Source organism: Thalia democratica, chromosome 4 (genome assembly GCF_965202585.1).
Source record: "Thalia democratica chromosome 4, ktThaDemo2.hap1.1, whole genome shotgun sequence".
Classification (NCBI taxonomy): domain Eukaryota; kingdom Metazoa; phylum Chordata; class Thaliacea; order Salpida; family Salpidae; genus Thalia; species Thalia democratica.
The window spans coordinates 69,922,895-69,937,975 of record NC_139168.1 but is presented as its reverse complement, the minus strand read 5'-3'; the positions used below and the strand labels follow the sequence as shown (position 1 = coordinate 69,937,975).

General features: G+C 25.2%; 1 protein-coding gene across 1 annotated transcript; it reads left to right on the top strand.

The window, feature by feature from the left end:
- Positions 1–9,984: 9,984 nt before the first annotated feature.
- On the top strand, positions 9,985–14,540 carry LOC145833619 (angiopoietin-1-like). Its single transcript, XM_082940772.1, has 10 exons — positions 9,985–10,014; positions 10,340–10,583; positions 11,003–11,263; positions 11,506–11,694; positions 12,235–12,374; positions 12,661–12,757; positions 13,027–13,123; positions 13,548–13,615; positions 13,804–13,872; positions 14,228–14,540. The coding sequence occupies exons 1-10, from the start codon at positions 9,985–9,987 to the stop codon at positions 14,407–14,409; spliced, it is 1,377 nt and encodes a 458-aa protein (XP_082796898.1). The 3' UTR covers positions 14,410–14,540.
- The last annotated feature ends 541 nt before the right edge of the window (positions 14,541–15,081 follow it).

Here is a 15,081-nt window from a genome sequence, read left to right as displayed (position 1 = left end):
CCTGCTCTAGAGTCTAGCTGAATGTTTTTGTGTATTCTTTTAAACAGTGAGTGATTATTATATTAATCACACTTACACTATGTGTTCATTCTCGTCACTAAGAAGCTTTTAAAGTTTAGTGGTTATAAGAATTTATATTTAGTAAAGTAGAAACACCGTATTTTCACATTAAAGTCCAACTAATTATCAACGTGTTATTTGTTAATAAAAATAAATTACGTAAGATAATAACGTTTTTCATTGAATTATACACATTTAAGTGCTGTTGATTAAATTTAATAAAATTACTCTGTAAATATCATAAAAAGAACAAAAGAAATTATTTAAAAATATTATGTCTCTATTAGTTCTTGATATTTGGTACAGTTATTTTTTTCATAAAATTTATATTAAATTAGATTTCTACTTATGTAACAAGAGTTTAAAGCCTTTATTTTTTACTAAACTTTCACTAAAAAGGTACTTATTATACCTTAAAAAAATTGTTTTTAAACAAATGTTAGTAAAGTTAAAAAAGAAATAAAATTAAACTGTTATTTTTATCTTGGAAAAATTATAGCTTTTACTTTTGTTTTTTTTTTTTAAACTCTCAACTTTCCAAAATAAAAAGTTTATTTAAAATTAGGCAATTAAATAAAACCAATATATTAAAAGTGTTTGTTAAAACATTTGATATAAATCAAAGTTTAAAGTTTTTTAACTTCATATAAACAATCTAAAAAAATATTTAATGAGGTAAATATATAGTTTTTAACATGGTTTTAACAATATTGTTATTATAATATGTACTCATTTAATACTTTTAAAGACTATTAAATGCAGATAGACCACATACTTGTAGTTTTATTTAATAAAGAAATTGTTCATATAGCTTGATAACTAGACATTTTTAAAAACTTAAGCAAATAAGAATGTTCAAAACGTTTTAATTTTCAATATTTGTCAAGGCATTGACGTTTTTAGCAAAACTTAAAGCATTTAAAAAGTGAGCAATGATTGCAGCAATAATTTGTTAAACTGTTTGCAGCATTATTAAGTTTCTTGTAATGTTTTAAAAAGAATTACATTAAAAGCTTATTTAAGCCCTAAAAACTTTGTTATTCTAAAGTTTCAAGGTTATATGGTTTTATAACTTTGTAAGGTCAACCTAAAACGACAGAAATTCATAAAAGAACTATTATTTAGTGTTTACAAAGCATTTACATTAAAAGCTTACATAATTGTGTCAAGTTCTATAGTTTGCTACGATTGTACAGTCATGACTTATCTTTTAAACTGTATAATATAATAAACAACGTCAGGTTTTACATTTAACTTTTATAACGAGCTTTACTAGTTATAGTTTTATAAAACTTAAACGTGTATACATTTAACGACTTATATAAAAAAAATATATGTTGACTTTAAACAAATTATACTTATGAATGTCTTAGTGTTTTATTAAGTGTTGCTAAATAAATTTGATAGAATTACCTTCTTATTATCTTATACTACTTAGTAAAAAATACAGACTTATAAAAATATTTATTTTTATTAGCTGCTGATACTTGTTATCATTGGGTTATAATAGTAAAACATAATCATTTAACTACTTTTACTTATGGTACAAATTTTAAAAGCTTAGATTTGTTATCCAACGTCTATTAAAACGTTAAAAATAAATGTTATATGTACTTTAAAAAAATTGCTTTTAGGTAACTTTAGTTAGTCTTTTAAACAGCTAGAGTTAAAATTACATTTTTATGAAGAAAAAATTAAAAACAATACTTTTTTTATGTTTAAAAACTCTTAAATTTCTAAAAAATAGGGTTCTTTGATAGTTGGCGAACATATTAAATAGTTTCAGTTGAAGACAATTAGTTTAGTTTTTATAAAAAATATTACAAGTAGTCAGTAAACTTGAACTTTTTAGTACCTGTTAAAGGATATTTAAAATAAACATTTGAAATGTTTCAATTATTACATAAGTTATTCGTGTTATTTGCACAAATAAAAGCATTTAAAAAACTGAGCAATGATTGCAGCAAAATTTGCAAAGTTATTTGCAGAATTTTGAAATTCCTTGTAATGTTTAGCAAAGAACTATACACAAGATTTTTTAACATTCCGTAAAAAATTTTCGTTTATAAAGCTTTTATTTTGATTTTAATAACTATTTGAGCTGAAACTTCAAAACGACATGAGTTAATTGTTAAACATTTTCTACAAAATGCAGAAAAAGTAAACCAAAAATAAATAAATAAAAAACACTTTTAAGGTAGATCTTTTTATTTTTAGTATTAAATAAATTTATAACATTTAACGAAATTACTGGTTTTTAAGTGTCATTAGGTAGATACGGTGGTCTAAAGCATTAAAATGTTCAAGGGTATTACTATTACTAATCAATTAAAAAAAATAAAAAAATATTTTTAATGATAGATCACTTAACTAGTATTTTTATGCTGCTTTAAAGTTATTTTTGTCAAACGATTTTAACTTTTGCTGTTCAAAATTATTAAACAGGAATAAAAGAAAACTTTTGTTCGTAACATGTGTTGTTTAGAACAAAATTAAGTCTTTTAAAGTATTTTTAATTGTCTTTCTTATTTTTCAAAACTGGTATCCGTAAAGTTTAAATAATGTATTAATTAATTATTAATATATACCAGTGGCGTAGCGTGGTATTTTGGTCAGGAGGTGCGCAAATTTTTTTATCAGAAAATACCCTAAATTAAAACTTTTGTAATTAGCTATAAAAAGGTCTTTTTATAAGTAATATAATTGAAATAAATTCATTAAGTAAAATATGTTTGAAGTAATTGTTTAGAAAACACTTATATATTAAAAATTTAAACAATTTAAAAAAGAATAAATTTCATTAGAATGACTTATACTTGCACATTGTAAACTTACTAAATAAAAATTGTTTTTACTACTTACAGTAAACTTTATACCTTTAAAAATGAGTACATTCAATTAAACTAAAGTATCTGTTTTATTTACGAAAATACATCAATATCTTTAATATTAATTACAACAACTCATTGCACATAATTTAAATAAAGTTACACAGAAGTTAAAATAGACCAACTTTATAATTGTTATTAATGTTGATTTCAACCTTGTAAAATAGTTAAAAGTATACTTTTCAAATTTAATTCATCTGATTGTATTTGTTAAAAATAAAAATCACAAATAAAGTTTATTTCTCATAGGCCGACACGCTTTTTCTTGTATGTTTACAAAAATAAAGTTATAAAAACTAGCAGTAGTCTTAACATTTATTGCAGCATATAAAAATAATGTAAATTTGTTTACTTTTACTTTAAGCGTGACGTATTTTTGTAAATTTTTTGTAGAAAAATTTACCATAAGGTTATACTACTGCGGTGCAATACATTAATTGCGTACTTTTTGAGTCTAAATTCTTATGAAGTTAATGAAGTTATAGAAATTTTTCTTATGGAGTTTTTCATTAACGTCGGTGCGCACTTTTGTTTGCGCACCGAATCAGTATATTGGGTAATTTTTCTGCATTGCACTAATTGGTATTCAAAATTTTGTTTAACTTTTTGAATACTAGATAAACATAGTTGAAAAAAAGCAAATTAAGCAGAAAAAATTAACAATAAAGGAAAAAGATATTTAGTCCTCTTTTTAACTTCTTTTTTTTGGGTGGCACGCATGCACCTGTGTCCCTCCCCACACTACGCCCCTGATATATACTAACTTTTAAATTTACTTTAGGATAAATATGCTAAACGAAAAGTAATTAACGAAAACCGTTTTTATTTGGTATTTACTAAACTCTAGTATATTAATAAACTGTTACTTGTTAATTTATTGTAGCATTTGCTTATAAAAGCTTGAAAACAGTCTTGCAATGTAAATATTACTCAGTAATAATTCTTTTAAAAAATCGTTCTAATAATAAACTCACAATAAAATACAACATCACAGATTGATATAATTTAAAATACTCTAATTTAAGTAACAAATATGAATCAAAAGTGCGTATTTAATAAGAAAAGCGTACCTAAAAAGTGCAAACTCAAGCTGAATGTTACTGCAAAATAGATGGTTTAGAACTTTAGTTACATTTTTTTATACTTAAAAGAACTTACTGATTTAATTACTTTTTACATATAATTTTTGAAAATCAAACAAATTGAAACGTAAAAATTCAATGTTTTGCTTAACAATCGTTTGAGAATTCCTGCAATAAATGCTGCATTAATTGAAGCGGTTTTAATTTCATTGCAAAATTTAACAAACTCATACGTCATAAAAAACATAAATTCCTAAAATTTTGTTTAGTTTCAAAGTCATGGGTTTAGTTACAATAAAACAAATAAAAAAGTAAACAAGACGTCATACTTGTTATATGGCATAAAAACGTTTTATTTCTAACCACATATTTTGTCTAAAACAATAACAAGAAATATTATGAAAAAACCTAGTTTTCAAATCTTTATCAATCAGTAAATTTAATTTAATAGATAAGGTTTTAAGCTGTCGTGAAAAATGTGTTTAACCATTAACAATTATAGTCTAGTTTTAAACATCTATCATAAATATCTTGACATAAAAGTTTTTAACCATTGGTGTTTACTGATATTTTGAAAAAAACTTTAGGCTAATTCAAACAAAAACTAAAGTTATTAAAGTATAGAATGGTTAAAAACTATTGCATATAAGTTTGTGTCATATTTGGGTTAACATCTATGAATTTGAAGGTTTTGAAAACTAGTATGAAAAATTTAATTGAAGTAAAAGTATTTTATATGAAATTATCCCTTATTTAGAAAATCATGTATTTTGACAAAATTTAAATATTTAAAATCCTTTTTCATTTAGACAAAGTAAAAAACAGTTGTTTATTTAAACAGTTGTTTTAAAGTAAAAATAAGTTCTCACACCTTTAAAAAAAACTTAAAACGCTTGATTTTTATAAAATAAAAAAATGCTTATGAAAGAAAAGTAAATTTTTATCAAACTAAAAACTACTAATACATAGCTCTACAATAAAAATTACGTGAGTATTCGCGTTATTTGCACAAGTAAAAAGCATTTACAAAACTGAGCAATATTTGCAGCAATTATTTGCTAAATTGTTTGCAGCACTTTCAAATTCCTCGTAATGTTTAACAAAGAATTATACAGAGCATTTACTTAAATTCCTAAAACGCTTCGTCATTTCTAAAATTTCAAGGTTGTACGGCTCAAAATTTGCTATAAAAGCTGGAACCTACAAAAGAATAGACATCATAACATCACTTACTAGTTTCACTAATAAATGAAACTATAGTTTGATTTAAATTTATGACTTTAATTTGTAGCAAAACAAGATAGAGTATACGTTAGACTAATAAAATTATAGTACCATAATATTTTATTTTATTACCTATGTAAACTAATAGCTAGTTCAGTTTAATGAAGTTACTTTTATTATCATTAGCTGTGCATCGTGCACTTAGATATTTAATATTTTAATAATTTCAAGTTTATAATTTCAACTGATGTTATTAGAGAGTTAGGTTGATAATGAAAGTAATTATTAGTACAAATAGAATGATTTAACAATAATTAAATAGAGTAAAGAAAATAAATAATTATATATTAAAATATTAGTAAAATAATTTACGTATTGCTTACAATTATAATTACATTTTGTAGTAAAATATTTTAATTAATTAAAAAAAAATTAGAGCAATGAGTATAAAATAACTTATATTTAAAATAGAATGGATAAAAATTAACTTTTTTTATTATGAATAAAACGTAGTTAAAAAGAAAAGATTTTAAGTTTTGTATTTAAAAAAAGTTTAACATGCGTACTGAAATAGTTGTTATTAAACAAAAGTTACGTTCTCCTAAATATTAAAAGATAGGTTTTAAATGTTTGTTTTAGTTAAAAAATTACTTTAAATTAAGTTGGATATTAAAGTTAACGCTAGAAAAACTTTAAAAACTTAAACGTAGTAAATAGTTATTTTTTTAATATTTTTTTTATTACAGTTTGCATTTAACCTTACTTTTTTGATAAACAAGTAAGTATTTCAATAAAATAAATTAAAAATGATTTATGTTATTTCTATAAATGAGCAAATTAAAATCGACATAGTATTATCAACAGTTCTAAAAAAAATTGTTTAACTTTATACAATTTCAAGTATTTTGCCAATTTAAAAAAAAAGTTTAATATATTTAATAAGTTGGTATAAATAACATAAACTAATAAATAAAATAACTATTTTATAAAATTACCTAAATTAAATTTGTCAATATAAGTCATTAGTTTATAGTTAAAACTTTTGTATAATAGTAATCAAATCGCTAGAAAAATATTAACTATAGTTACGATTTTTAAAATTTAAACTCTTAAGCTGTTATATAATTTTGTATTTTAAATATTTGTTTATAAAGCTGTTACATATTCATTTGTAACTGTTTATTATTTTGAAACTTTAAATTTTATTCGAAATCTGTTTTTGTCATAAAACTTATTCTTAAAATGGTTTTTAATGCTGTAAAAAACTGTTTTTATAACTGTTAAAATTTCTCAATTTATTTAAGCATTTAGACTAAATACTTTTATAGTTGAATGGTATAAAGCATTATAGTACAATATAATCATTTAAAACTAAACAAAGGTAATAAGTTGTGCGTTTTTGTTTTTTACTTTGTACTAAAAAAATTATTTTTACAAACCTTAACTAACAATTTTTTTTCCACCGAAATCGGTTGCGAATAAAATACATAATTTGCATAAATCTTTTTACATACAATACAATAAAAAAAATGTGTACAACAGTTTATACGTTTAAAAAAAATAAGTTTATAATGCCATTTAATGTAAGGTATAAGTGAAACAATCTAAATACAACTATCTAAATTTAATCGTAGCAAAGTTTGGCTTTTGTAACAGAAAAATAAAAATAGTACATAAATTGTTTGAAAAAAGCTTGTGTTTTTTTTTTGTACAAAACAACCAATGAGATTTAAAAACTGAGTTTTATTTAACAAGAGGCTGTTTGTTCTTTTTTATTTGTTTTGTGCTATAAGCTAGAACTTATTTGCAGTCTCAGCTTTTGTTATAAGCAAATAGTCGAAGTTTTTGTTTGAGGGACTATACTTATTGCACAGGTGTTTGCAAATGTCTGCAATTACTAATTTAAATCCGTAATGTAAATAATCTTGAATTTTAAAGTACATTACTTAAGTTTTAAACTTTCTATGGTTGTAAATGATCTTATTTAAACTTCATTCTTATAATTGTTTTTGTTTTATTGTAGCCTATAGTTGTTAAAACTTAACAGTTTTTCCAAAATTTTACGGAATAAATTTACTTTTTACTTAAAGCTAATTTGATTTAAATTTCTTTTAAGCACAGATTTTTTTTATAACTAGTTATTAAACGATATATTCAAATTAGTATAAACTCAAACTTTTATGTTTAAAGCAAATATTATATATATTTAAAACTCTAAGGCTTTTAAGGGTCGTTGCTAAAGTAATTTATGAATAAAAAATTTCAAATAAGAATTTAACGTAACATAGGTATAAGAATTAGTTATTTTTTAATACAAAAAAAGTTATTTAGTTATTCAAGTGTGAGTCTTAAAGTAAAAAAAAATAAAAATGTTTAGTTAGAAGTAAATTACTTAAAAGTGTAATAGATTCAACAAATTTTGTCATTAAAGCAAATTATACAAACGAAAATACTATCTAGATACAATATACATAAGTACTTTTTGTGTAAAAACAATATAGTATTATAAAAAAATACTGTACAAAGTAAAGAACTTATTAAAAAAAATTGAAGAATAAGTAATTTAAAATAGCTTTTTGGGCCGTACTGAATTTAATTGACTATTTTTAGTACAAAAAACAACTTGACAAAATAGTTAAGCACTCTTCGAGTTGTTTATATATTTGTTAGACGTATGTTTGTTTTTACATTAAGACTAGAACAAAAAAATAATTAAAACTTTTATTTTAAAGTAAATTCAGCCTAAATCTTCTATACATGTTGTGCTCAAAAATTACTATGTACAAAATACACTATATTGAAATCAAAGACAATCAGCATAATGTATAAAAAACATAACCACAAAAAGCCTGATTTATTTTTCTGTCTACACTTTAAACCACTGCTACCTTTTTTTTTCTTTTAGCCTTTGTAGATAGATGATTCACTAATGAACATTTAAAAATTTGAAGAAACTTAAAAGACACCCAGTATTTAAAAATGACGCTAACAGTTCTTTTAAACAATACAAATCAAAAGCTTAGTAAGTAAAGTATAGGGCTATACGAAGGAACTCTCTATTAAACTGCATTTGCTATGAGCTGTTGAAGAGAGTAAACAGCATCTGAATTCACATTGCAACTCGGCAGGTACTCTTTCAACTAGCATCTGCAGTTAAGAAAACAAACCATGGACAAGTTTTGCGAAGAAGTGAAACTGCTCTATATTTGTTGCAATCCGACACAGAATGTAATTCTTTACAAAAATGGCCTTTTTAGCACTACGCCTGACTAATGAAATCATACCTTTCTTCCAAATTTTTAATAAAGTTTAAACTTGTAGAGCTCATAAGCAAGACTTGCAGAGACGTATCGGGTTGGCTGGTACTTTATCGGTGACTGGTGTTTTCTAAGGAGCCGTCGTAGTAATTATTTTACTTTATTTTTCAAAAGTTGTGTCGCTTTATAATTCATCTATTGTTGACAAACTATTCGTGTAATTATGTACATCGTCAGTAGAAACATTCTATTAAATAAAAAATAATAAATTTAACTGTTGATTACACCTGCACAATATTTCAATATTTTAAAACTGCAAAGATGACGTTACCATTTTTGTTGCTCCAACTGCTTTTCTTGATTAACCATAAAAAGACTTTGCTCAGCCTATGTAAACAGTAATTCAAAAACTTTATTATAACAACAACTATGTAGCGTGTTTCAATGCAATTTTCCTAAAAGTCATTCTAGTTTCATGTAGTCTTTTATAACTTGTTTTACTTGGCAATCAAAGATATTTTGATATTTTGTTGATTATAAAAAATAAATTGGTGACACAGAAATTTTACTAAAGGAAAATTTCTTTCAGCCGTTGGCTACTTAAAGTTGTCTTGACAAAAAAAACTTCCTAGATTTGAGCCCAAAATACGAGATCAGATCCAACTCTTGCATTGAAATGATTGACATGTTTATTTATGTTTTTAATTTTTTCTCTAAAGTTTCTTACAAATGCAATTAATTACTTGCTCGTCAAATATAGCGTACAAATGAATAAAAGCCAAGGAGAGTTTGTGTTCTTTGTTTGGTTTGTAAACAAAGAATCGCAGTACGTATTTTACCAGCAGGTCTAACTTCTACAGATTCTAAAAGCATATTCTTGACAGCAAGTCATAAATCATCAAATCACCTATCCAAATAAAGCTTTATTCATTTTATCAAATTTTACTTTGACTAGCAAAGAAGTGTGTATTCTGAAAGGTTACAATATTAAACTTTAGTCGGTGAATTTGGTTGTTAAAAGTAGCAGTTTGAATCCCTAGTGTTCTTAGCAATATTGCAATTGTTATTATACGTCATGATATAAACTTTTAACTTCTTAGTTGGATAGTAAATTTGTTTTTTATGACTTTTATGTTTATCTAATTTCACTTAAAATTATTAAGTCTGGGTATCAGGCTGAAGTTGTGGTTGTAGCTCATAAAGCAGGATTTCACTATTCAAAACAATTAGCGGCATGAATGGCCACTCCGTCGGAGGAGCTGACTGGGTGCCACTGAACAGCGCAAGACCGCCTGCAAAAGACGAACACGACTTTCTGTTCAGGATTTTGCTGGAACAACCTAACTACGAAACGAAAAGTTTTCTCTCTCCATGTGCTCGAAACTCATCTTTATCTGAATTTCCTTTTGGTTTACTTCCGAAGTTTTAAACTGGCCAACATCAACAACAAGACAGTAGAGATAGGCGAAATTCATGGCGAAGGCTGGTGTCAGATTAGTTCAAGTTTGAGGTAACACTTGTGAAATAGTTTTGTGTAATCAGCAATACATTCATGAGAAAAACATTAATACTAGTAGACAAACTTGGAAATATCTTTACTAATTCACTTTCACTGCGATTTTTAATGAAATTATTAACTTTGATTATTAGTAAAAAATTGTTATACTGATTATAATTTTAAGCCAGTTAATTTAAAGTCAGTCATTTTAATTTCTATTTACTTGTGAGAAAACTCTTTTATTAGTTTAAGTTCACTGCGGTTTAAAATATATTTAGTTGATGACTAGCGATTTATAATGATAGGTTCTTACTAACTATAACTTCACAGTCATTTAAAATGAAATTAGTCTTTTTACTGTTCTCACTTCTCGTCCACCTCCAATGCGACGGGCAGCTTTCCAACTTGGGCGAGTGCCAAATGCGGACCACCTTCCAATGCGGCGGGGAAGAAACCCCAACAAGCGGCGGTCTCCCTTCCCGCGGTCTGCCCGGAAAGCGCGGCCAGAAGGGAGAATGCGGAGCAGACGGGGACAGGGGAATCACCGGAGAAACCGGCAAGCAAGGGGTGAAAGGTCGGTTGAAAATTGGTTTTAGTTTTAGCCAGTTTAAAAGTTTATGTTTTTACATAAATGTGATTTTGATAGTTGTTAAATATTTTTTTAATTTTTTTATATATTCTAAGTAGCAGAAGCCTTTTTTGCTCTTTTTACGTTTTGATAAAGACGATATAGTTTAATGCATTTTTTGATATAGTTTATTAAAATTACAATATAAATAAGACTTATAGTAATAAAGAACTAGAAAAGTAATCGTTTTTATGAGTTAAAACTTCTTTTTAAAATCTCTAAGAAGAGTTATGATTAGTTAGTACTTTCTTTATTTTTAAAACTTTACATTATGTTCTATTCTGTTATCTTATTTAGCTTAAAAAACTAATCATAAAAAAAAAGACTTATAAATTTGTCAAAGTTTTAACAACTTTTTTCTACAGGTGAACCTGGTGTAGGCTACAATTTTACCGAAATAGAACACCTAAAACATGATAACAAGAAAATAAAAAAGAGATTGCACCTTTCAAGTAACCACACAGAACAGTTAGAACGTGAATTGAAAGAGCTAAAAGAAGAGCACCGAAATTTGACTGAGGACTATCAGCAATTGAAAAGCAGCCACCAAAATTTGACTGATGGCCATAAGAAACTGGAAGAAAACTACGACCGATTAAAGAATCTTATTTACACATATATGGGAGGTTGTTTTAAATGTTTAGTAGTTTCATTTATAGTCATAATTGAAAATAAGAAAAATTTCATATCTTATATGGTTTTATTTTGTTTGATTTTTTATAGAATGTATACTAGTATTAAACGAAACAAAATTTACAAAAGTATAACTATAACAGTTATTTTACTACCATTTAAATTATATATATACATATAAATTAATGAAAACTTTAAGCTGTAAATAAAAATATTGAAATGTTCTCATCTTTAGGAAAGCCTTGTGTTGTTGAAAACTTTGAAATCAAGAATGGTAGTATAAGTGATACTTTAGCCAAATTTATCCCAACCGGAACACAGATATCTGTCGTTTGCGACTCTGGTTATCACCTTGTAGAAGAAAATCCAGTTTGCAAGGACGGAACATTTTCAAAAATAAGCAAAGTTAAAGACATTTGCAAACGTTCGTAATTTTGTTGTTTTAAGTTTAAATAACTACAATAATATTGCTAAATTTACTATTTACACATATTTACAAAACAGAAAGTCTGGACCAAAAACAAATGAAATTAAATACATAGTGATAAACTTGGCTACATAAGTTAGGTTTTGTAAAGTTTTTTAACTTTAAGTTGATCTTTACTTACAGTTTTAAAGACAGACATACCTTTCAAAACTTGTAAATATTTTTTAATTAGTCTAGACTCATGAGTTTTGAACTAATAAAAACTATTATTTTGTTTAATATATTTTACTCATTCTAAGCTTTGAAGTATACACAAGTTATTTCTAGTTAGAGAGCTGTAATTAATTATCAACTAATTTAATACAATTCTATCTTTACCTAACATTTAAGTTTATTATAGAAGCACAAAAACACATAAAATATTTTTATCACTTTCAAAAACAACAAACTACATCAATTATCAAATTTCTCATATACTTAATGCACTAAACAAAAAAATTATTATAAAAAATTCTGTATCACTTAATTATATTTTAGCTGTAGCACGTGATTGTAATGACGTCAAGAAAACCAACTCCGACGTTCAAAATGGAGTTTATACAATAAAACCTTTTGAAGATGTCACAAAAAACTTAGAAGCTTTTTGTAATTTTGATTCTGATAATAATGGGTGGACAGTCAGTTTTTTTAATTTGTTTAAACTATAAAGGAAATAACCATTTTAAGTGAATTGCTTTTTAATCTACACCCTTTTTATCTTAAATTAAGACCTAGCCATTTGGATGTACACAAATTTGAAACATGCGTAACTCGTAGTTATTTTAAGCGTAGAACATTATTATTTGTGTATAAGAATATAAATTGATTTTTCACAATGTTTTACACTTGTACACCATCAATAGTAATTAGTTGTATAGATTGTACACCGTGTATAAAACGTTCATTATGTAACCTTGTTTCCAGGTCTTACAAAAGAGGACAGACTCGTCAACGAGCTTCAAAAGAAATTGGTCGGATTACGTCACGGGGTTCGGTGAGAAGACAGGAAATTACTGGCTCGGTTTGTTTAACATTAGTAAATTTCGTTTGTAAATTACTACATTATAACTGCTTGTTAAAACAAAGTTGAGCAGTTTGTTTATTGGTTTAAATTAGTATAAATATATTTGTTTGTAAATTATAACAACAAAATTGTTTTTGATTATGAACGCGCAGTTAACTAAAATTAAAGTTTTTTCAAGTTATCAAAGCTTACATATACATAAACAAAGAAATATTTAAATATTATTAATGCTTTTAAAATACAATTAAAATTCAGTTAATTAAAAGGGTTAGAGAACATGTACGCACTTCTGAAAGACAAAGACTTCGTTTTAAGAATCGAGCTTGAAAATCATAATGGAGAAACTGCATACGCCGAATATGAGTTAGAATCTTTATAATTTTCAAACATATGAAATATGTTAAAACAAACTACCCTGTTGAACGTTTAAAAATAAAATATAATTTTAAATTATTTTTTTATCAATACAAAAACAAGTTAGTTTTGTAGAAAACTTACACTAAATAATATTTAAAAATGTAAAGGTTTAACTTAATTGATATAACTAATAATATTTTTTTCTATAACTTCGACAGACCTCAAAACAATTATTTTCGTGTCGTATACTTGATAATGCATAAATAAAATCTTACACAGTATTGCACCAGTACTGAATATTACAGTTTATACTAGCTTTCTCGTTTGATTGTTTCTAACTTGTTAACTTATACCATCAAATAAGAAATAAAATAATAGGAAAGTTAAGCAATTTTTTTAATATTCCGCTTTAATAGTTTTGTTTTTTTAGTGAGTTTTACCTGGGAAGTGAATCTGAGAAGTTTGCTTTACATGTTGGCCAGTACTCAGGAACTGCCGGTAATTTTTTTTCTTACAACTAAAACTAGTTTCAAAAAGTTTTGTTCTATAGTTGAAAGTATGATTTATCAAAAATAATTAGTTTTAACATCATTTGTAAAGTTAACGTGTTATCTCTTTATAAATCCTAATTGGTAAGTTCTTATCTTAAGAATAGACATTAAAAAGTTAATTTTTTTTTACAACAGGCGATTCGCTAGCATACCACAACGGAATGAGATTTACAACCACGGATCAGGACAATGATCAGTATCCAGGTAAGTATAAAATTGCGTAGTTATAAAAAAACTATTTAGCATATTTAAATATATATGTTTGTGAAATTCAAAAACTGATGACGGTTTTCAGGTTAGATAATAAATGATTTAATCTACTGATTAAGTATTTACTAGTTTTTACTTTAAATAATACTTAAATTGAAATCGTGTTACTAAACTCTTTCATTTATTTAAATATTTTTAAAGGAAAGTGCACCACCGTTTACGGTTTAAAGTTTTCAGAAACCAAAAACAAACACTTCAAATGACAACTTTTATATTATTTACTATTTTAAATATTTCTTCTTATTAACCTTCCAATCAAGTTTTTTATTCAATTTAAATAATTTAAAAGGAAATTGCGCCACCGAGTATGGAGGTGCAGGCGGGTGGTGGTTTAACTTTTGCAGAATCTCAACCTTGAATGGAGAGTACCAGTTTTCAAGCAAGAATGATGTCAAATATATGTTATGGGAAAGTTTTCATGGAGGTTTTTCGATCAAAACTTCAGTTATGATGGTGAAGAGAAAAAATTAATCTTTTTGTTTGTGTCTTTCAACAGTGGTAATCTTTTTACTTTCTGTATACTATATTTTTGCGATTGTTTATGAAAACTTTTTTGTATATTTGTATTTAAATACACACATGTTTTACATTTAGTACTTTTATAGCAATACGTTGTAAAATATGTCACTAATTTGAGTGTTATAAGAAATATTAATCTTTAAGTAGATTGCTTCTTTTTTGCGATTTAAACATTTCTTCTGATTAACTTTTGAGTTTTTTAAATGATTATCCTTAATATAAATTTTTTTGTTTATTTGTACAATTAGTTTTTGCTTTTAATTTCGTAGCATTTTCAAGTGTAACAATAAATAATTGTTTTTAAAAAATAAATTGTTGTGTTTGCTGTTATTAGTCTACTTAACTCTTTATATAACAGTTTAAAAATAAAATTACTAAATAAAGAAGAAAAATTGTATAAATCATCTTTAAATTTATCTAATATAGTCGACTATCTTGTTTTAGAAAAATAAATTTTATTAAACTTGCTTTAAAATACAGATGGTCACTATTTTTAAAAGACCTTATTTAGATAATTTAAAGTTTTGATAAGCTTTGAAAACATTTATAAATAAGAAACTTAATAAGAGTACTATTTGATATTAGTATTTAAAAGTAATATTTTTTGTTTAGTTTAGAGAGTAT

Excerpts from the sequence above, each read along its gene's own strand:
- LOC145833619 (XM_082940772.1), top strand. The coding sequence starts at position 9,985 with ATGGCGAAGGCTGGTGTCAGATTAGTTCAA. Across the intron at positions 10,015-10,339 it reads CTGGTGTCAGATTAGTTCAA|TCATTTAAAATGAAATTAGT; the intron begins GTTTGAGGTAAC and ends ATAACTTCACAG. Across the intron at positions 13,124-13,547 it reads ACTGCATACGCCGAATATGA|TGAGTTTTACCTGGGAAGTG; the intron begins GTTAGAATCTTT and ends TTGTTTTTTTAG.